The sequence below is a fragment of the Pezoporus flaviventris genome, unplaced genomic scaffold, assembly GCF_033815535.1.
Source record: "Pezoporus flaviventris isolate CSIRO_AGI_PZ_B2104156 unplaced genomic scaffold, CSIRO_AGI_Pfla_v1 ptg000176l, whole genome shotgun sequence".
Lineage (NCBI taxonomy): Eukaryota > Metazoa > Chordata > Aves > Psittaciformes > Psittacidae > Pezoporus > Pezoporus flaviventris.
In genome coordinates, this window is record NW_026892724.1 from 1,088,760 (window position 1) to 1,109,967 (window position 21,208).

The 21,208-nt window shown below is 46.6% G+C and overlaps 1 protein-coding gene across 1 annotated transcript; it reads left to right on the forward strand.

Moving 5' to 3' along the window:
- Window positions 1–4,282: 4,282 nt before the first annotated feature.
- ZMPSTE24 (zinc metallopeptidase STE24) lies at window positions 4,283–19,866 on the forward strand. Its single transcript, XM_061480289.1, has 10 exons — window positions 4,283–4,445; window positions 5,817–5,963; window positions 8,877–8,963; window positions 11,141–11,257; window positions 13,047–13,199; window positions 14,754–14,895; window positions 15,820–15,980; window positions 16,400–16,504; window positions 17,603–17,746; window positions 18,056–19,866. The coding sequence occupies exons 1-10, from the start codon at window positions 4,329–4,331 to the stop codon at window positions 18,278–18,280; spliced, it is 1,398 nt and encodes a 465-aa protein (XP_061336273.1). The 5' UTR covers window positions 4,283–4,328; the 3' UTR covers window positions 18,281–19,866.
- Window positions 19,867–21,208: the final 1,342 nt, after the last annotated feature.

A 21,208-nucleotide genomic window follows, 5' to 3' on the forward strand; every position in this document is an offset into this window, starting at 1 on the left:
TCTGTTTTCCCTATTGGTATTTTCCAGTCTCCCGTTAGTGAGGATGCTAATGACCGAACAGCAATCACAGCAAGCCTTGCAAATGACCATCTTCTCCAGTGTAACTGACAGTGCATCTCTCTGCCTGTTCTGACATGAGCATAGGAGTGGGCTCACTTACAACTGACTGTCAAAAGCCACAATTCAAAATGCAGGTTTGGAGGTACCACGTGCCCTTGTAGAGTGAGTAACAAAATAAAATACACAGTGGTGCAGCCTTGCTGCTCCCTTTGGAGCATAGCTTCCTCCTTCCTTCTGTCAAGCTCCAGTCTATGGATCTAGCATTTTAAAACCAAGAATGAATTTGCATTTCTGGTATACTCTTCCTATACACTCCTGCCAACCTGCCACCAAAGCCTTTGCCACAACATAATACAAAATCACCTTTACACAATCCCGCTGTGCTTAAGCTGAGCATTAAAGTTCTTCAGTGTTCAGCTTTCCTATTAAAGTAACTAATCCTGCCACTTGTAGAAACAAATTTGCATATGAAGCATGAATTTTATGACAGATGGATTTTGTAATCTCACAGCGTGGTCACGTGTGAAACCTTCAGTGCCTCAAAGGTAACTTGCTCTTAGTAAGAGTTGCTCATGTCTGTAAACTACCACCCCTATACACAGGGCAAGCTTTGGCAGGTTACACCTCTGAAGTATTCTCTAGACCCTGGTGAGTTGGGGCAGGGTGAAGAGACAGATATCATTTCTGTCTGTCAGGTATGGAGATAGTTCCTGCTCTGTTCTTCAGTGCAAGAGCTGTATTTAGGAAGTGGTGAGTGGGTTTTCCTCAGTGGTCAGACACAAGCATCTTGAAAGCGTTTTCCTCTGGTTATGTGGCATTCTGAGCACAACTGGGGTTTTTTAATAGAGAGCTCTCAAGTTGTGTTCATATTTCTTGGGAAAGATACCAGTCGCAGTCATAGAATGGTTTGGGTTGAAAGGGACCTTCAGAGCTCATCTAGTCCAACCCCCTTGCAAGCAGCAGGAGCATCTACTTCCTCCTTACCGAAACTGGCTTGCCTGTTTCACATACCGCCAGTATGTTTCAACTGTGAGCTCCATCATCACCAGCATGCACTACCCTCTGAGCGAGGTGATGATAGATGTTCCACCATCCAAATGACACAGTTTGAATCCACATGCTGATTTCTTCTTAGGCTCGTTTATCTGGTCTTCCTAATTGCCTAGCACTGGTGGGTATCAGGAAGGGGGGCCTCAGAAGGATGTATCCCCACTACTGCTGCGGCAAACTGTGGATTTCAGCAGCATCTGTTGTTATCTTCACTTAATATTACAGTACCAAGTATGAAATGTTTTGACTCCAATACTTGATTTCCATAAGGGCTCTGTATCTTTCCAGTTCCTAAGATACTTTGTTTTTATCTGGTTCATGCCTTCAGAATGATCTGGGTTGGGCAAAAACCACGACAAGAAAGGCTTAAAGTATTTTAACACTGATGAGTTCTTTGGTCCTTACTACAAAACCATGTAAATGTGTGAGCACAGGAAGTGGCAGAGGGGGAGAAGGGGGCTGCTGCTCTGCTGTTGGTGGCACTGCTGATACAAGTCAGCTTTGAATGCTCACAGAGGTGCCAGAGGCACTGAATGTTACCACCAGGAGGGCTCTCTGCTTCTCCTCTGTTCCTGTCTGTAATCTGCTTTCATTTGTATCCCGCAAACGAAACAGCTCTGGCACTTTTTAACTCCTTGAAACATTAGAAAACTAACCCAGCAATAGCAGCATACAGTTGAGTACCTCTCTACCATTCCAGTGCAAAGGAATAGGGCTGCAACTCAAAGATGCACGTTATTAATGCTGTCGGGGCTACCACTAATGTGAGAGATATGTATCCCGTTTGGATGCCTTCACATCCCTGCTTGGGCCTTGCCCAGGCTTAGTATCGTGACATCTCTCATTACCCCAGTTTCCCAAACTCAGTATGTCAGTCCCTAAGCAGGATTCTCTGCTCTGCTGTAGTCTGGTCTCCGTACTGCAGTTTTCTTCCTGAGCTTGTTTTCCGTCTTGTCCTTCTTTACAAGAGTAACCTCAGGCTTCGTCTCCTTACCCACAAGTGCAGGTCCTGCCCTTTGCTTACTCAGTGGTAAAAATTAACAACTCAGACTCGAATCCCAGCCCTCCTCATTGTTCTGGGCTCAGCACCAACAGCTATGTTTCTCCCTCCTAGCAGCTGGCGCAGTGCCATGTTTTCAGCTTTAGGCTGAGAACAGTGCTATAACACAGCAACGGTTTAGCCGTTGCTGAGTAATGCTTACCCTGATCAAGGACTTTTCAGTCTCTGCCACTGAGGAGGGGCATGAGAAGCCCGGAGGGATCAGAGCCAGGGTGTGAGCAACCAGCTGGCCTCAAACCACAGCACTGATGTGAGCGTGCCCGGCTGTGCTCACCAGTGGTCCCTTCTGCCCCAGTTTCTTCCACAATAAGCAACCATCATCCCTCACATGAGAAAATGACTGCTGTGTGCTGCGTACTGAGCTGCCTCAGCTCATCCCTCTGGGTGTTCTCAGCTGCTGCTGGTCTCTGTGGCAGTCTCCAGTGGCTTGACCAGGAGGGGCCAATTACTTTGGATTCTTCCCTGCTTTAAAAAAGGAAAGAACCCACATCCTGGGCATTCCCATGCAGCAGCGTCTGCCTGGCGGCCGTGGGAAGTCCCAGAGCAAGCAGCCAAACAAATGACTCTGTGGAACACGTGCTCTGCCAGCCTGGTTTATCTTAAACAGGACTTAACAGAGTTTCCTCTGGAGGAGTCATTGCAAGACTTACCCATAGGCATCCCATCCACCTGTCCCTGCAGCATGGTGTGGAACTCTCATCCCCCACTTAGGTGCTAACCCCGGGTACCTTTATGCCTTGTTAACTGTCCTTGCACAAGGTGCTGTGGCTTGGAGCGTGGCCAAACCTCCCCTTCCTTGTGGCCACGCTGGTTGGTAACCATTTCTTGGGTGATCTGCAGCATGAGTCCTTGCACCGGGGCCATGCTGGCAGCAGAACGGCGGCACCACGCAGCTTCTGCCCCGCTTCATGCTCCTCCACAGCTCCACCACAGCACAAACCACCTGGCCTCGGCCTGGTTTCCGTGCCTGCTGCGGTCACCCTGGGCCCTGCCACTCACCCCAAGCTTCGGCATTCCCCACACTGTTTTTATGCTTCCAACAATTCCACTATGAGAGGTTCTTACGGAGGTTTGGGTGGCAAAGCGAGGGTGGATTGCCACGGTGGTGGCACCGCCACAGAGCTCCCTGTGTTGTGCAGCTGATGCCCAGCACCAGCTTTCTACCCTGGCACCTCAGCTGTGGGAGCAGGGATAAAGGATCCTTTATCCTGCACGGACAGCTTCAAGCCTCCAGGAAGCAAAGTCCTCATTTCCAGGGCTGGGCTGCCCTTGATTTTGTTTTATTCCAGCATGGACTAAAGTCTCCAGAGACATCCCTCACACACTGCAGCGAGCCAACGTCTGTATGAGCACAGCTAACACACTGTCATACTGCAAACACTGAACTTCCATGACATCAGTCCCTGCATCTTCGCACCTGAGCATAGAATCATAGAATAGTTAGGGTTGGAAAAGACCTTAAGATCCAAGCCCCCTGCCATGGGCAGGGACACCTCACATTAAACCAGGTCAACCCAAGGCTCTGTCCAACCTGGCCTTGAACACTGCCAGGGATGGAGCATTCACAACTTCCCTGGGCAACCCATTCCAGTGCCTCACCACCCTTACAGTAAAGAACTTCTTCCTTAGATCCAGTCTAAACTTCCCCTGCTTCAGTTTGAACCCGTTACCCCTTGTCCTGTCACTACAGTCCCTAATGAAGAGTCCCTCCCTAGCATCCCTACAGGCCCCCTTCAGACACTGGAAGCTGCTCTGAGGTCTCCACGCAGCTTCTCTTCTCCAGGCTCAACAGCCCCAACTTCCTCAGCCTGTCTCCACACAGGAGCTGCTGCAGCCCCTGAGCATCCTCATGGCCTCCTCTGGACTTGTTCCAACAGTTCCATGTCCTTTTTATGCTGAGGACACCAGACCTGCACACAACACATCACGGGAGGCTTCTGCCCTCCCTCCACCACCGGCAGCTCCCGCTGCTCTCCTCCGCCTTGCCCAGGGCCCGCTGGAGCAGCGGTTGCGGGCCGAGGGGGGTCAGGCCCACGCGGGAGCCCCGCGGCCTCTTCCCACCTCCCCTCAGGGCCCGGCCCCGGCCCCGTCTCTCCCGCGCTCCTCCGGGCGCCAGGGGGCGCCGCAGCGGGCGGAAGCGGCATCGCTTGGCGGGGCCATGGCGCTGCCCGGCGAGCTGTGGGCAGAGCTGCCGGCCGAGCAGCGCATCTTCTGCTCCGTGCTGCTCTTCTCGTGGGCCGTCTACCTCTGGGAGGCCTTCCTGGCGCACCGGCAGGTCGGCGGGGCAGGGGGCTGGGCCCGGCCTCACCTCTGCGGCGGGGGGGCCGGCTCCGAGCGCTGTGGGGCCGGCTGAGCCCGTCACCTGCCTGCGGAGGGCTCGGGCCCGGCCCGGCCGAGGCAGCGGGGCTGGGCCGCGGTGTCCGGCGGGTTCCGGGGCGCTCTGGCAGGGGGAAGGGGCCGGGCCGGGGCCGGTCGTGGCTCCCCGCCATGGCGCTCCCCACGCACGGGGAAGCTGCCGCAGCTCTGCCCCGGGGGGGGGGTTGGAGGAGTCTGAGCCCCTGTGTGTGTGGGGGGGTGGGTGGGTGACCGGCAGCGGCTCCATCACCACAGCAGGTTGGGGAATGGGAATGGCAGAAGTGGGAGGAAAACGCGCCTGGGTTGAAGTAAGGGCGGCTCGGTGAGCGAAGGGGATGGGGAGGTGAGCCCAGTAGCGCTGCAGAGGCTCAGCGCAGCCTGCGAGCAGGACAGTGCCGGGTCAGTCAGGCTCCAAGCAGCAGCCACCTTGGAAGTCAGCTCCCCCCCAACTCTTCTTCCTCTGCTTCATTTGTTACTGCTGAGTGTAGCTTTGTACAGCATGGGATGCTCTGTGGGTAGCTCGGGTCAGCTGTCCTGGCTGTGTCGCTTCTCAGCCTGTTCCTGCGGTGGAATAGAGGGGGAGAAGCCTTTGGTGGTGTTTAGCAGCAGACTGGTGTTAGCAGCACTGGTCACGAATGCAAAGCAAACCAGCACCCAGCCTGCTGTGGGGAAGTGAACTCTGTCTCATCCAGACCCAGCACAGCTGGGGAAAGCTCTTTGAGCCGTGAGATCACCTAAACAAGCCCTCTGCTCACAGGAGGGAAGCGTTCTGAGCTGACGAAGGGTAGGAGCCCTTCCTTGGAGGAGAGATAAATACACTGGAACAAGGCAGTGGGTGGGATAAGGGCTTCCAGTCTTTAAAACTGGGAAAGTTGTGAGTTCTCTCCAGCAACGGAAACGTTCCTTTGTGCAGCAGCATCACAGAGATGTTTGCTTGTGAAGGTGCAGGTTTGCAGAGGAAGATCGGGTGTTTAGTTTCAAACTCTGCTGCAGGAAGTCACATCCCGTGGAAAACGGAGTCTGTGTGAATTTTAGGTAGTAACCGTGTCGGAAATAAGAAGTAGCTCAGTTTCTGAATATAATGTAGTAATAATGCCTCAGTTTTATATTTGGAGCTTGAGCAAAACCAGGATTTTAGGAGTCTTTGTCATTTTATGGCTTGTTTCGTTTCTCTTTCTGTTTTTAACTTCCTGTGCTGGCCCATGGGATCCTGGTGTGTGTTACATGGAAATCTGATTTTCCTCCTTAGAAATACTGCCTCTAGACCTTACGTTTCTCTTTGCTTTTTCAGAGGCGGGTCTACAGAACAACAACGCATGTGCCACAGGAGCTGGGGCAGATCATGGATTCAGAGACCTTTGAGAAATCTCGGCTCTATCAGCTGGACAAAAGTACCTTCAGCTTTTGGTCAGGCCTCTATTCAGAGCTCGAGGGCACTGTAAGTACCTAAGCTCTACTCCAGCATTCCTATGGTACTTTTCAGGCACTTAAACTGTGCAATACTTTGATTCTTGGTGGTCCCGTGCACCTGCACTGGTGGCATTCTGCAGTCTGACGTCAGCCACTGACGTTTGGAAGGCCTAGAATTTCTTGTTTGTAGCTGTATTTACCATATAAAAAGAAGGAATTATTCAGACAGCAAGTAATTTCTCTATGCCACGCTGAGTCATTCTGTACAACTGACACTGTATTATGCTTTCCACTGCCAAATAACTAAGCAGCATTAGATTTACTTCAAAATAGTACAATACAGGCCTTTTTCTGTGTTTGGAGGCATGTGACTACTTTCACTTCTAGAGAAAACTTAAAAAGAAGGTAGAAAGAAAAGCCTGTGAGAACAAGAAGAGTACCAATGGATACTTCTTAAGTGGAAGAACAATTGCACTGGGCCAGTAGCATTCGCATATATGAAGAACCAAACCCATTAAAGTATATACGTGTATGATTTACAGTCTTAAAGATTTTCTGGCTGAAATGTGCTGCTCATCAATAGCACAACTGGGTCAAAAAGGAACTCCAAAATGTCTGGCATTGCAGAATATAATTAGAGTATGATCTACTGTGTGATGAACTTAAGGAAGCAGAAAGGTCGATTATAAAAGGTACCGAAAATAGTACTGTTAAGGCAGTGTAAGTGATGTAGCTCTATAACATAGAGCCTTGGGTGCCATGGTTTAGTGTGAGGTGTCCCTGCCCATGGCAAGGGGGTTGGAACTGGATGATCTTAAGGTCCTTTCCAACCCTAACTATTCTATGATTCTATGATTTTATAACTGTGATTCAGAACTTGTACTTAAGAATTGCAGCCCCTCTTAACTTTTGCATTCCTTATCTCTTTTGTGTAGCCTAACTTGGACTTCGTTTCATTTTGTAGGAGCTTGTCAAAATGTACATGTGCCCAGGGAGCTGAGAAGGCTGATGGCATCCTGGCCTGTATCAGCAGTTGTGTGGCCAGCAGGGCCAGGGCAGTGATTGTCCCCCCTGCACTGGGCACTGGTGAGGCCACACCTCAAATCCTGGGTGCAGTTCTGGGCCCCTCACTGAAACTGAGACATTGAGGTGCTGGAGCAGGGCCAGAGAAGGGCAGTGGAGCTGGTGCAGGGCCTGGAGCACAAGTGTGATGGGGAAGGGCTGAGGGACCTGGGGGGTTCAGTCTGGAGAAGAGAAGGCTCACAGGGTACCTGATCGCTCCCTACAAGTGCCTGACAGGAGGATGGAGCCAGGACGGGCTGGGCTCTGCTCCCAGGGAACAAGGGATGGGACAAGAGGAAACGGCCTCAAGCACCAGGGCAGGTTTAGATGGAGCTGAGGAACAACTCCTTCCCCAAAGGGTGCTCAGGCATTGGAACAGGCTGCCCAGGGCAGGGCTGCAGTCACTATCAATGAAGTTATTTAAAAGGTGTGTAGATGTGGCACTGAGACATGGTTTAGTGGTGGCCTTGGTAGTGCTGGGTTAACAGTTGGACTTGATGATCTTAAAGGTCTTTCCAACCTAAATGATTCTATGATTCTATTCTACAATCAAGCTGAGGTCTCTGATGTGTATGGTGTATGCAGTTTCTTCTTGACATGTATGTGATGATGAGTTTCTGCTCCTTTCTGGGATACTGAGTTGTGTCTTCCTGTTTCTCAGTATCTGTCCTGAGATTATCAGATTCCAGCAGAGCTGAAGTGAGGTGGCCTCTGCTCTCTGGGTTTGCCACTTCCTTAGAGTGTAAACTGCATCTTTGATTGGCTTTGAGAACTGCCTGAACTTGAAAGAGGCTTTTGTGGCCAAAGCTGATGAATTGGATGACAGTTTTGCAACACTTTCTAGAAGTATGATTCAATTAACCAAGTTAATTGAAGGGGAGATGCTGAGCTAGGATTACTGCTATGCTTTATTTCAGCCTTTAATTATGTGGGTTTCTTTTTAACTAATAGGTAGGGTCAACATCATGCTAATACCTGTCATTGTTCAGGGGGTGGTGCTTTTGGGATTTCCAGGTCTGAAACTTACAGGTAGCCTGCAAAGGAGAAACAAGCTTGCTTTGATCCTTTCCATCTCCTGCTGACACTCAAAATGCAGGTTATAAGAGTAAGCCTTTTAAAAATAACTACGTAAAAACCAGGCCCTACCTATACTGGAAGCCTGCCTACTGGAAAACTGCTTTTTATGTATAGTGATGCATAACTTGCTAAGAAAGTCGGTATGAAACACTTGGAAGTCAAGCTGCTTAACAAATGCTACCAGCTCCTGCCTTGAACTACAATTAGCACTTACTTCAGCAGCTCTGTCTCAAGCGTTTCTTTGATGGTGTGTCCTGAGTAGTCCACTCTCTTGGCAACCTGTATGGCAGGAGGCATTGCCAGACAGGCACAAGGCATAAAGCTCCCTTAGAATGGCTGAAGCAGCAGTAATACTGAAAGTGTGATTACAGCCTTATTCTGAGTGCTTTTCTATGGGTAGGCAGTGCAGGAGAGACTGTTCCAGCTCGCTCAAGTTGCTGAATCTTGCATACCCCTCCTAGAGATGTGTTATACAGCCAGCCACCTGGCAAATGAATTTTAAGGTCTGTGAAATACACATTAGGACTGAACCAATATAATAGCAAAGTCTACAGTAAATTGGCTTGGAAATGTGCTTGTATTTCCCAGGAAAAAAGGAAGCTGGACCTGATCTCTACTTCTCTAAAGTGAAAATGAAGCATTGCCAAATGCTCCAGGCTTTGTGCACTGCTGAGATCAGAGAGGGACAAAAAGCCTAATTACCAAACTTTTCTCATTCACCCTTTAAAGGTCCTGAAATTCTAGTGGAATAAGATGCAGTCTGTTTCATATTGTCTCTGTGGTATGTGGTTTTGTTTTCAAGATGATTCTCCTCTGTGGAGGAATTCCTTTTCTCTGGAATCTATCTGGTCAGATCTCTGGTGGTGCGGGGTTTGGACCAGAGTATGAGGTAAGTGGCCCTTACATTTTTAAGCTTGCATTTAAGTGGGATTTAGCTACAGGTACAATATAGTAAAAACAACAGATTTTCTGGTGAACATAACAATTGTGTGAGTCTGAGAACCACAGCCAGTGTGTGACATGCAAGTCACACGTGTGACTGTGAGAATGGAGACCTTAGGACCACTGGAGGAGATGATCTGGTTCGAGACCATCGTAAGAACCTGAACATGCACAAGTCCATGGGACCTGATGAAATCCATCCGTGGGTCCTGAAGGAGCTGGCAAATGAAGTTGCTAAGCCACTGGCCATCATATTTGAAAAATCATGGCAGTCAGGTGAAGTTCCCAGCAACTGCAAAAAGGGAAATATACCCCCCATTTTCAGGAAGGGGAAAAGGGATGACCTGGGGAATTACAGAGCAGTCAGTGTCACCTCTGTGCCTGGCAAAATCTTGGAGCAGATTCTCCTGGAAGGCATGCTAAGGCACATGAAAATCAACAAGGTGCTTGGTGACAGCCAGCATGGCTTCACTAAGGGGAGATCCTGCCTGACCAATTTGGTGGCCTTCTATGATGGGGCTACAGAACTGATGGACAGGGGTAGAGCAGTTGATGTCATCTACCTGGACTTGTGCAAAGCGTTCGACACCGTCCCACACAACATCCTTGTCTCTAAACTGGAGAGACATCAATTTGATGGATGGACCACTTGGTGGATAAAGAACTGGCTGGATGGCCGCACACAAAGACTTGTGGTCAATGGCTCAGTGTCCGGCTGGAGACCAGTAACGAGTGGTGTGCCTCAGGGATCGGTGTCGGGACCGGTCTTGTTCAACATCTTCGTCGCTGACATGGACAGTGGGATTGAGTGCGCCCTCAGCAAGTTTGCCTATGACACCGAGCTGTGTGGTTCGGTTGATACCCTGGAGGGAAGGAATGCCATCCAGAGGGACCTCGACACGCATGTGAGGTGGGCTGATGCCAACCTTATGGAGTTTAACCATGCCAAGTGCAAGGTTCTACACCTGGGTGGGAGCAATCCCAGGCACAGCTACAGGTTGGGCAGAGAAGAGATTCAGAGCAGCCCTGCGGAGAAGGACTTGGGGTGCTGGTTGATGAGAAAATGAACATGAGCCGGCTTCAGTGTGCACTTGCAGCCCAGAAAGCAACCGTATCCTGGGCTGCATCCAAAGGAGCGTGACCAGCAGGTCCAAGGAGGTGATCCTGCCCCTCTACTCTGCTCTTGTGAGACCTCACCTGGAGCATTGTGTGCAGTTCTGGTGTCCTCAACATAAAAAGGACATGGAACTGTTGGAACAAGTCCAGAGGAGGCCACGAGGATGCTCAGGGGCTGGAGCACCTCCTGTATGAAGATAGGCTGAGAGAGTTGCAGCTGTTCAGCCTGGAGAAGAGAAGCTGCGTGGAGACCTCAGAGCAGCTTCCAGTGTCTGAAGGGGGCTGTAGGGATGCTGGGGAGGGACTCTTCATTAGGGACTGTAGTGATAGGACAAGGGGTGATGGGTTAAAACTGAAGCAGGGGAAGTTTAGATTGGATATAAGGAAGAAGTTCTTTACTGTAAGGGTGGTGAGGCACTGGAATGGGTTGCCCAGAGAAGTGGTGAATGCTCCATCCCTGGCAGTGTTCAAGGCCAGGTTGGACAGAGCCTTGGGTGACCTGGTTTAGTGTGAGGTGTCCCTGCCCATGGCAGGGGGTTGGAACTGGATGATCTTAAGGTCCTTTGCAACCCAAACTATTCTGTAATTCTAAGTCTCAAAGCTGCTTGTCAAGTGAGATGGTGGGTTAGGTTTTGGGGGCATTTTGTTTGGGTGTTTCCTTTTGCTAATCCTGGCTGTGATCTTCCTGCACAGTAAAAGAGTGGAAAATTTGAGGCTACCATTATGTTGTCTTTGTGCTTTGGGTGAGGTATTTATCCTAATTCTTATCCCAATTCCTTATATTTATATTTGTTGCATCAGTGTATTTCTTTTCTTTAACATAGTGAGTATTAAGTAACCTAATTATCACAATCATGTAATTTCTGTGGGATTTATCCACAGAAATTCTTCTTTTAACCAGTTTCAGTTAAACCACTGGCATAAAATCCATTTTTAACACCCAGAATATTAATGGTAGTACAGGCCAGTAAAGATCAGGTGCATTTTGACTTTGTTTTTTTCCCACAGATTGTTCAGTCATTGGTATTTCTGCTCCTTGCAACACTCTTCAGTGCAGTGACTGGTCTCCCATGGAGTTTGTATAACACATTTGTCATAGAAGAAAAACATGGCTTCAATCAACAGGTATTGTAGATAGCACTTACACTGACCTGACATCTTCAGTAGGTTTGGCTGGTCAGAGGGACTGGTATGTCCATATCTGTGCCAAAGATTATTAGGTTTAGGAACATTTCTACTCATACTGCATAAAAATAAGAGCTGTGACAGTTGGTTGAGCAGAAGTACCCATTCCTCAGCAAAATTCTCTGCCTGAGCTCATGCCATTGAGCAGGGAGTAATGTGTATTCTAGAACTGGAACAAAGACAGTTCATACCTCAGCTGTTCATTTCTGGATGCACTATCCTTTGCTTTCCATTAAGTCCGTCCTTAGAAGTCTGGATTATGGAGAAGTCTGGAGCAGACCTGAGCTGTGAACACAGAACAGATGAAACAAGACAGAGAAATTACTTTTCCCCTCATTTTGGTTCACTTATTTCTTGTATCAGCTGGTCCTAAATGAGAGAATTCAGCTCTTCATTTGTACTCCTGTCAGGTACTCAATATCAGCTCTGGCTTCCTTAATTTTTCTCACCAACTTAGTTTAACCTGCTTCAGTATCAGTTTCTCATGAGATCGGATTTTCCTTTTGGGAGGACAGCCTCAATCTAGGAGACATCCTTAGCCATTTCATGGCAAAGCATAAGAGTTTTTCTGCTTTTGGACCCAGCTACTGTTGTCTGCTGTACTTTTTGTTCAAAGCCTACTAGGAAGTTGTTTCTTTGTGTTGCTTAGTTTGGTTTTTTACAGTAGAATGAGATTTGGATTGGTAGCAGGTGTGGGGTAAAGCTGCTTGGCTCATTCCAGTAATGCTAGAGATACACTAGTACTTGCCAGTTTCATCTTCATCAGTATTTTCTGGTGTGCTCCAGTTGTGTGGGCATGTGTCTATACAATAGTGTTACTGCTGACACTAATGGCTGCTTAGCAAGAATCTGTTACCAGAGTGTGTGACCAGAGTGTACATGTCTAAAGGATAGCCTAAAATTTGGGGTTTATGTCCAATTTGTGTTTGTTAGTCATGGAAGTCTGGGGCATCTATCCAAATCCTTAGTTTTCATTAAAATCTGTTTTACCAGTATGCTTTTTCCTTTCCAGACAAGTTCCATATCTTTAACGTAGTGTGGGCTTTTTAATACAGCCTTGTTGGGAAGGATCTTTACATGCTACCCCCCTCACTTCTGTGCCTGGCAGATAGCTGTAAGTAATGAAGTAAGAACTCCTGAAAGAGCTAGTTGGGTGTCTGATCATGCTGCAGGGTCACTAGATCAGATTCATTCAGGTAGAGCTCTTTTGAAATATCTATTGCTTCAATTCAAGTTATCATTAATTTTAAAACCTGAGACAGTTACATGGGTAACTGTACCTGCAAGTGGAACTTGGAGTGCCCAATATATACCTAAAAATCTTTCATAGGACTTCTATATGTTTCCAGTTTAAACAATCAGCTTAGTGGTAAGAGAGAGTTAAGATGAATGGAGGCAACTGTTAAAGACAGTTTCCTCCATTACAGTAACTATGTTTCTGTAAGTTTCCTATTCTCTGAAAATCCCATAATGTCTTGGATATAGATTGGTAAAGGATTTAAGGGACAGATTAGCTTAAATTTTTCTTTCCTCCTTTAATGAAGTATGTACGTGCAACATAAAATAAAGGTTCTGACACCTTTTCTTAACCAACTCTAATTTCCTCATCCCATTGGTATTGCTGTTGTGTGATTTTGTTTCTGTGCATCCCCTGAAGGGATCAGTTCATTAACCACGGTGCCGCATCAGTATTTACATTGCAAATATTGCTGATCTCTTCTCTTTACAGACACTGGGATTTTTTTTTAAGGATGCTATCAAGAAGTTTGTCGTGACTCAATGTATTCTGTTGCCAGTGACATCCCTTCTGCTTTACATTATTAAAATAGGGGGAGACTATTTCTTCATCTATGCCTGGCTCTTCACATTGGTTGTTTCCTTGGTGAGTATGAGAATGCGGTGGGATTTCTTCCAACTGGTAATTTAATTGCATGGCTCAGTGTGCAAAGGAAATGGAGAAAAATCTACATCTCCCAGGAATTTAGTGTCTACAAACTGTACCAGTGTCTTGCTCTCAGTGTACTTGTTCAGGAATAATAGTTCATGTTAATTGTTCACATAAATGTATTATCTTAGATTTTCTGTATTTAATACTGGAGTGTCTTCATCAATTGATAAATAAACGTTCAGAAAGCTTTAATACAGGTACTGGAAATAGAACACACTGTGGTGAGAAGTTCCTTTTTCTTAGGTATAGAAAGGGCACAAGGAGAGCTGCCAGCAGTTTGGCAAGACAAGGCAGCATGTGCTTTCAGCAGTAAAGTTTCCATGGGGCTTTTCCTGCAGGTTATCGAGCACCACATCTCAGTTGCATTTCTTTGTATTGAGATGAGTAGCAATTTTCCACTCCTGGCTCTGCTTATAGAGCTGCTTTGCTACACTGAATTGGTAACTGATGTTTTCAGGGCTTATATTGAAAGGATCTTTCCATATACACTGTAAGCCTCAGTGGAACAGTCCATACCTGTGGGTTGTTCTGGTGTAGCCCTATGATTTGCAAAACCAGGGAGATATTAGTTCCTCACTGATATTTTAAGCCTTTAGTCTTAAAGGCTTTCAAGACTTGCTTTGTCATGGGAGGATTAAGCTGAAATGTTAAAAGAACTGGTAGTTTCAGGATTGAGAGAAGATACAGGATCTTCTGAAATGGCCTGCCCTCATTCCTACACCTAAGTGGGTATTTTTCCCCTTTGCTTCCTTTATACCAGTCATGGACTGCTTTTATTCTTCCCACCTTTTCATTAAAATATACGTAACAAAAAGTGTTGTACGATCTCATAAGAAACTTTCTGAATGTGTGCTATGGTCAATCTGCCAAACCTCCTCATATTTGTACTTCAGGCATCGTCTTCCATACCAGAGAGGCTTTAACCACTCGGCTTACTTAATTGCAGCACATTCATATTCATGAATAACCTGGGCAATAGTGTCCATTAAGTACACCCCTTGATCATGAGCTCATCTATGCGTTGCTTCCCTGCCTTGGTGGCCTAAGATGTCATGGGCCCACTGGGCTAGAAATAATTCACCCTTGTGTTGCCAGTCTAAATCCATCTGAGCCACTTCAATCTCAGCTGCTTGATCCACCTCTGGGTTGTCCTGGTGTTCCTCAGTGGCCCGACTCTTGGGTACATGAGCATCTCTATAGCGTACCTTCACCACCAGGTTCTGCACCCAGGCAGTGAAATCTTGCCACAGTGCAGCAGCCCAGATGGATTTACCTCTGTGTTGCCAGTTGCTCTGCTTCCATTGCTGCAACCACCCCCACAGAGCATTTGCCACCATCTATGAGGACCAGAACTGATACCACATTTCTTTGTCTGCCACTTCCCTATCCCAAACTAGTATTGTTTTTTGCTTTACCAGCCCCTTGAAACTGAACTCACCACACGTTTGTATGTCTTGTTTTTAACATCTGTATCATCTGTGTTTGCAGGTGCTTGTTACGATCTATGCAGACTATATCGCACCTCTGTTTGATAAATTCATTCCGCTTCCTGAGGGAGAGCTCAAGCAACAAATTGAAACGATGGCAAAGAGCATTGACTTCCCCCTGACGAAGGTGTATGTTGTGGAAGGTGAGATTTTGCGTTTTTTAATCAAAAGACTTTGTAATTTTGCATTTGTGGATTTTTAGCTTTGATTGTGGACACAGTAGTAGGGCAGTTGCTTACATTCCTCAGCTACTGTAATACCTGTCAATGCCTGTACCATTTCCTTTTTCTCACTTTGAGGACAGGAAAGGGAAGCAGAATGTACAGCCTTAACTCAGCATCAACATGGAAGTATTTTGGCAGTGTGGACTGGAAATTGATAGCACAAGTCAGAAATGGAAGCAGCAATGAAGATTTTCCAGTTTTAGAACTTCAAACCAGAGCAAAAGTTTATCATTCTTTTTATCTTTTCTTGTCCCAGCTTAGCATTAAGAGAGGGCTTGCTCAGCCTGGAGAAGAGAAGGCTCCAGGGAGACTATAGAGCAGCTTCCAGTGCCTAAAGAGGCTACAAGAAAGCTGGAGAGAGGTGGTATCTGTAGCTCATCTCTTCTCCTTATCTGTTTCTAACCTCTTTATCCTTATCTGTTTTGAGTCATCTTTGCTGGCACATTGAAAGAATTCTAAACATATTGGTCCCAGGGCCTTTGCTAGGAGAGCAGCACTTGTTCTGTGCCGAATGCTTTTCCCACTCTGAACCTCAAATTGCAATAGAAATGGCTTTTTTCCTGGATATTAGATCTTCCTGTGACAGCTCTTTTGTTTTCAGTGATTTTAGTAATTAGATGTTATGTATGAAACAAATTCTCACTTGGAGTCAGTAAATGAGGTCACCGTTACATCATTTTAAAGTATGCTCCAACCTGCGTATTTATCTGCTTGAGTTTGTATGCTGTTCATCTGGGGACTTTGAGAATTCATTTGGAAGAGTTTGTTCTATGTAATACTGCCCAGTCTTCAGTGCATGGGATTAGTCACATCATGGTCTTTAATGTATGTTTTTCTCATCAGGTTCTAAGCGTTCTTCTCATAGCAATGCTTATTTCTATGGCTTCTTCAAGAATAAGCGGATAGTACTCTTTGACACCCTCCTGGAAGACTATTCTGCCTTGAACAAAGAGCCAGCAGAAGGAGAAGATGGTGAGAATGAAGATACCAAGTCTAAAACCAAAGTGAGTTCGTCTTTGGTTTTCATCAGGTTGTTCACATTAACTTCTTGGTGAGATATTCCCTTGTGTTTTCTAATGTATTTTAAAGGTCCTGAGTGAGATGCTAAAATCCAAAATCTAATGGTTTCAACACCAAAGTATCCTTGAGCTTCTAATTGGAATTTCTGGGGCTGTGTGAGTGGTACAGAAAGCACCAAAGAGACCACAGAGGTCGACATGGGCTTTAGCAAAACACTGGTTCTCTGCACGTGAAAAATGAGCCTTCCTTGAAATTGGTTGAATAAGAAACCTGTTCTGGGGTTTAGCTCATGTTCCTTCACACACACACACAGACAGATCCACATGTGCATAATAAGTAAGAAATTTATTCACTTATGTTCAGTCATAGCTGATATTACTTCTGCTTTGTTATATTCTCTCAGAATAAGAAGCAAGGATGTAAAAATGAAGAAGTTCTGGCTGTACTTGGTCATGAATTGGGTCACTGGAAACTAGGTCACACTGTCAAAAACATTATCATCAGCCAGGTAAGTTATGATAAACGGGTGGTTTTCCTGGAGCCTTCTGTTACTATTGCCATTTCCCAGTGTCTGCTTCCAGATTTGCAAGTGCACATTCACACAACGTACTTCTGCTCTGCAACAAAATGTATGCTTGTTTTTTTTTTCCTTTGCTATGCCTACAGTGAGCATGCACTGGCCTTTCTGCCCCTTTTTGCTCCAGCTGGTTGGTCGTGTTGTCCCAAGTCTGGGTTCTTTCATCAAGCATGCAAAAAGCCAATAAACACCCAGGGTTGAGGTATTTATTTCATGTCTGCAGAGATGTGTGCTAGGTGATAATTCCACAAAGCTAGCACATCAGTGCTGCTCAAATCACAACTACTTCTACACCAAACATTAACATATTCAATCTTGTAATACGTATGTATTGTTATTCACTTACATGATTGGCTAAAACTTACTTGCCCAACATGTAGGTTAATATGCATGCTCCCTACAATTTGTAAGATTCCCACTTCCTTAATCTTTTGAAGAGGTGCTATACCCGAGGTTGGTGGTTGTGATCTTCCCCTGCCAGAATTACCTTTCCCCTATTTTCATCTGCTTTTGGCAGTTCTGAATGGTACTTCACAGACTGGTGCCCTAACAAACATTACTCTGGAATGGGTTGCCCAGGGAAGCTGTGAATGCTCCATCCCTGGCAGTGCTCAAGGCCAGGTTGGACAGAGCCTTGGGTGACCTCGTTTAGTGTGAAGTGTCCCTGCCCATGGCAGGGGGGTTGGAACTGGATGACCTTAAGGTCCTTTCCACCCCTAACTATTCTATGATTCTGTGATGCTGTGATTCACTTCCGTGGTCACCATCTGAGACAATTTCCTACCCATTGCTAAAATTCAGGCAGGTCCACCAAAAAAAAGTTCAGCTAAGTTAATGTTAACCTTTGAGTTCAGAAAATGTTTCTTTAGTGCATGGGAAGGCCAGATGTTTGTTCCTCTTTGTGTATTTGTTCTAAAGTATTGATTTGTGGGGTTTTATTTCAGCGGTGTTTCTATGCAAATCTGTAATGTGAATAGGCTGTGTTTTAGACTTAGATCATAATCTAAGAATGTTGTTTCCTTTTTCTAGATGAATTCCTTCCTCTGCTTCTTCTTGTTTGCTGTGTTAATTGGTCGAAAAGAACTCTTTGCTGCATTTGGTTTCTATGACACCCAGCCTACCCTCATAGGCTTGATGATTATTTTCCAGTTCATTTTTTCACCGTACAATGAGGTAAATTGATTTCAAGACGTAGATGCTGAAATACCATACTCTTTAAATAATGATTTTATTTTGACTGGGTTGGGGGAAGTTTGAGGTTTCTTGGGGCTCTGGTATCTTGTTCCCATAAATAGGCTTATTGCTCCATGTTGGGAAGACCCTCAGTTTCAGGTGCAGCCTAGATAAACTTTAGTGGGATCATTCTACCGCCACAGCGATGTGTGGGATGTGGGAAGGTAGATAATGTAGTACTTACTTACCGATAAGGAACTTGCAGATATCTGAATTGTAAAATCAGTTTTAATGTGTTTCTCTCCACAGGTTCTCTCATTCTGTTTGACTGTACTAAGCCGTCGATTCGAGTTTCAAGCAGATGCATTTGCCAAGGAACTCGGGAAGGCTAAAGACCTCTATTCTGCTTTGATCAAGCTGAACAAAGATAATTTAGGATTCCCTGTTTCTGACTGGATCTTTTCAATGTGGCATTACTCCCATCCACCCCTTTTAGAAAGACTTCAGGCCTTGAAAGTTGCAAAGCAAGAGTGACAGGAACCTTTGGTGGTTCAGAGACAGTGCTTCCGTCTCAGAAGCAAAGTTCAGAGCTGCATTTTAATTTCTTTTTTTTTTTAAATGGATGATGCCAATTAAGTGCAATGTTAACAGCGCCATAATCCGAGAATCCCGAAACAGGTATTAAATTATAAAAGACTTTTTTTAACAAAATATAAAACTGTGGAAATGTAGAAAAAGTACTGGGTGAAGACCTTCCCCCCCCCCCCCCCCCGTTTTTTCTCTCTGTATCATAGTATAGACTTGTAAAGGGAGGAAAACAAAAGTATAGACTTCAAAGCACCTGTAGGTTTCAGTTTGTGTATGCCTTGAATGTTGCTTTTGATCTTTTTTCCCATTCCCAGCATTCTGTGAACTTCCCCAGGCTGAACCCTCTTCACAATGAAGGGGGTTTGAAGGACTTGATTTCTTGTGTAGCACTGCTTGTGCTTGCCTGTCACTGGTGGTTTAAAGAGTCGAATGCAAGTACAGGCCTTTCTCCTGGGTTCATGTCTGTCGTAATTCAAAATGCTCCTTAATAAAACCTCCTTTCTCCGAAGTGTGGGAAGAAGGATGAATTACAGCTGAAGAAACGTGCCATGGCATCCTTGAAAAGGAGCAGTGGTCCGTATTTAGTAGCATTATAGTGGGATTATGTTCCTCCTCCACTGTGCTGCTGGGGGTGTGGATGTTACGGGGAAGCGGAACAGGACCCATATGTTTGAAAAAGTCACTCAGTCTCAGTTCTTCTCCCTTTGGCCTGTGAGCAGAACCATTAACAGCTGTTCCATACCTCAGTTCCTCCATTTCTCTTGCTCTTTGCCTAAATTTTCTGTGATACGGAAGCATCAAGTCTCTCAGAGCCAAACTTTCATTCTGAGGTTTGTCCTCTGCTCCATGGAGGGGTTGCCATTAATATGGATCCAACTAAAAGAGCAGTGCTGGAGTACTTACAAAATATTCCTTGATGTTGTTCTGATATAAAAGGCCCAAGCCACAGTTTATTCATGCAGATCAGCAAAGGACACAGTGGTAGAAATGGCTTCTGCATTGATGAGCTCAGATTTTTCTGATGAAAGATGGAATTAAATTTACTCTTGTTAAAAGTGAGCTATAGATTTATAATGGTTTGGACCAGACTGAATGCAAATACTTCATACAAACCTCAGATTTGTGTGTCTGTGGTAAATGAAAAGGTTCTGCTCGGCTCTGTACAAAGAGAGAAGTTGAAGCAAATTCCCATTGTTTCAGATGCCAGAGTATTCTCTGAGAATTTACCACAGCTTAAATTTGCTTTTCTGATTATAGGGAAAAATGCCTTCTAAGATGATGGGCATGATGATGTCTCAGGTGCAACACGATACAGGATGTGGCTGGAAGCCCTTTGTATGCCTTATTCTAACTCTTTGTACCCTAGTGAATGTGAAGCTGACCTATAGATAGAGACTTAGGAGACAGTTTTACGAACAGGGGGAGCCAGTATCTGTCATGTTAACTGCACTTAATGGCCCTTGAAAATAAAAGGATTAACTTGAACCTGTGAATTCAGAAGAGTAAATGAATGTGTCAGGTTTTGACTTTGAGATGTTGGTTGGCGTAAACCTGTGGGAAACATGTCAAGTGTGCTCTGAAGAACCCATTTGTCTCATCTATTAGGTAAAACTGAGGCTCAGAACTGAATTTTGTGACTATTTCAAGAATTCAGCTTGGCACAAATAAAAAGTAAAGTGGGATAACGGTGGAAATGCCACTCCCTATGGAAGCATGAAATACTAGAATCCAGACCAGTGCTGGGGCACAGTGTGTGTCCTGGGATTAGGCACACATCCCTTCTGGTCAATGATCAGTTTTGAAGAGAGGCAAGAAAATCAGCAAGAAGCAGGCTTCTGTCTTGTGTTACCTTTAGGTGATAATGTTCGGGCTGCTCAAGGCAAGAGCAGAAGGGTGCTGGCAGCACGCTCCACACCGGGCCCATGGGGCTGGTGAGCACTGACCGGCGGTATCATGCCCAAAGCCTGATAGCTCCAGCTTCCCATTCCCTGCCTTACCAGCTTTTCCTGATGGTGGAAGTAGAAGCCTGAGGGAGGACTTGGTGAAGAAAAGTCCCAGGCCTTAGAAGGAGTCAGGAGGAGGACTCAAATTGGGATGTTTGATGGAAATGGGCACTGCCTTGCAGCACTTTCAGACCATTTTGAGTGTGTGCTTGAGCTCAGAACCCTCTGTGTTCTGGGCTGCAGCCCATGAACAGCAGCTCAGGGAGGGGATCCTGCCCCTTTGCTGTGCTCTGGGGAGACCCCCCCCTGCAGTCCTGATCCAGCTCTGGGGCAGCAGCACAAGAGGGATGTGAAGCTGCTGGAGCGAGGCCAGAGGAGGCCATGGAGATGCTGCGAGGGCTGGAGCAGCTCTGCTCTGGAGCCAGGCTGAGAGAGCTGGGCTGGGGCAGCCTGGAGAAGAGAAGGCTCCTGAAGGGGAGACCTGAGAGCAGCTCCAGTGCCTGAAGGGGCTGCAGGAAAGCTGGAGAGGGGCTTGGGACAAGGGATGTAGGGACAGGCCAAGGGGAATGGCTTGAACCTGCCAGATGGGAGACTGAGATGAGCTCTTAGGCAGAAGCTCTTCCCTGTGAGGGTGCTGAGGCGCTGGCACAGGGTGCCCAGAGAAGCTGTGGCTGCCCCATCCCTGGCAGTGTTCAAGGCCAGGTTGGACACAGGGGCTTGGAGCAAGCTGCTCCAGTGGAAGGGGTGCACTGGGGGTTAGAGCTGGGGTCCCTCCCAACCCACCCCGGGCTGCGGTTCGATGCCTCCATGGATCACGCTGTCACACACCCGCCTCCGCACCGCGCTCTCATCGCCACGGGGCTCACCCTCTTCACCACCCGTCCCCCGGTAACCCCCGGCCCCGCGCACGCGCCCCGGTGCGGCCCGGACG

Coding starts and splice junctions, on each gene's coding strand:
- ZMPSTE24 (XM_061480289.1), top strand. CDS start 4,329: ATGGCGCTGCCCGGCGAGCTGTGGGCAGAGCTGCCGGCCGAGCAGCGC. Junction 8,964..11,140: donor GGTTTGGACCAGAGTATGAG/GTAAGTGGCCCT, acceptor TTTTTCCCACAG/ATTGTTCAGTCATTGGTATT. Junction 16,505..17,602: donor AAAACATTATCATCAGCCAG/GTAAGTTATGAT, acceptor TCCTTTTTCTAG/ATGAATTCCTTCCTCTGCTT.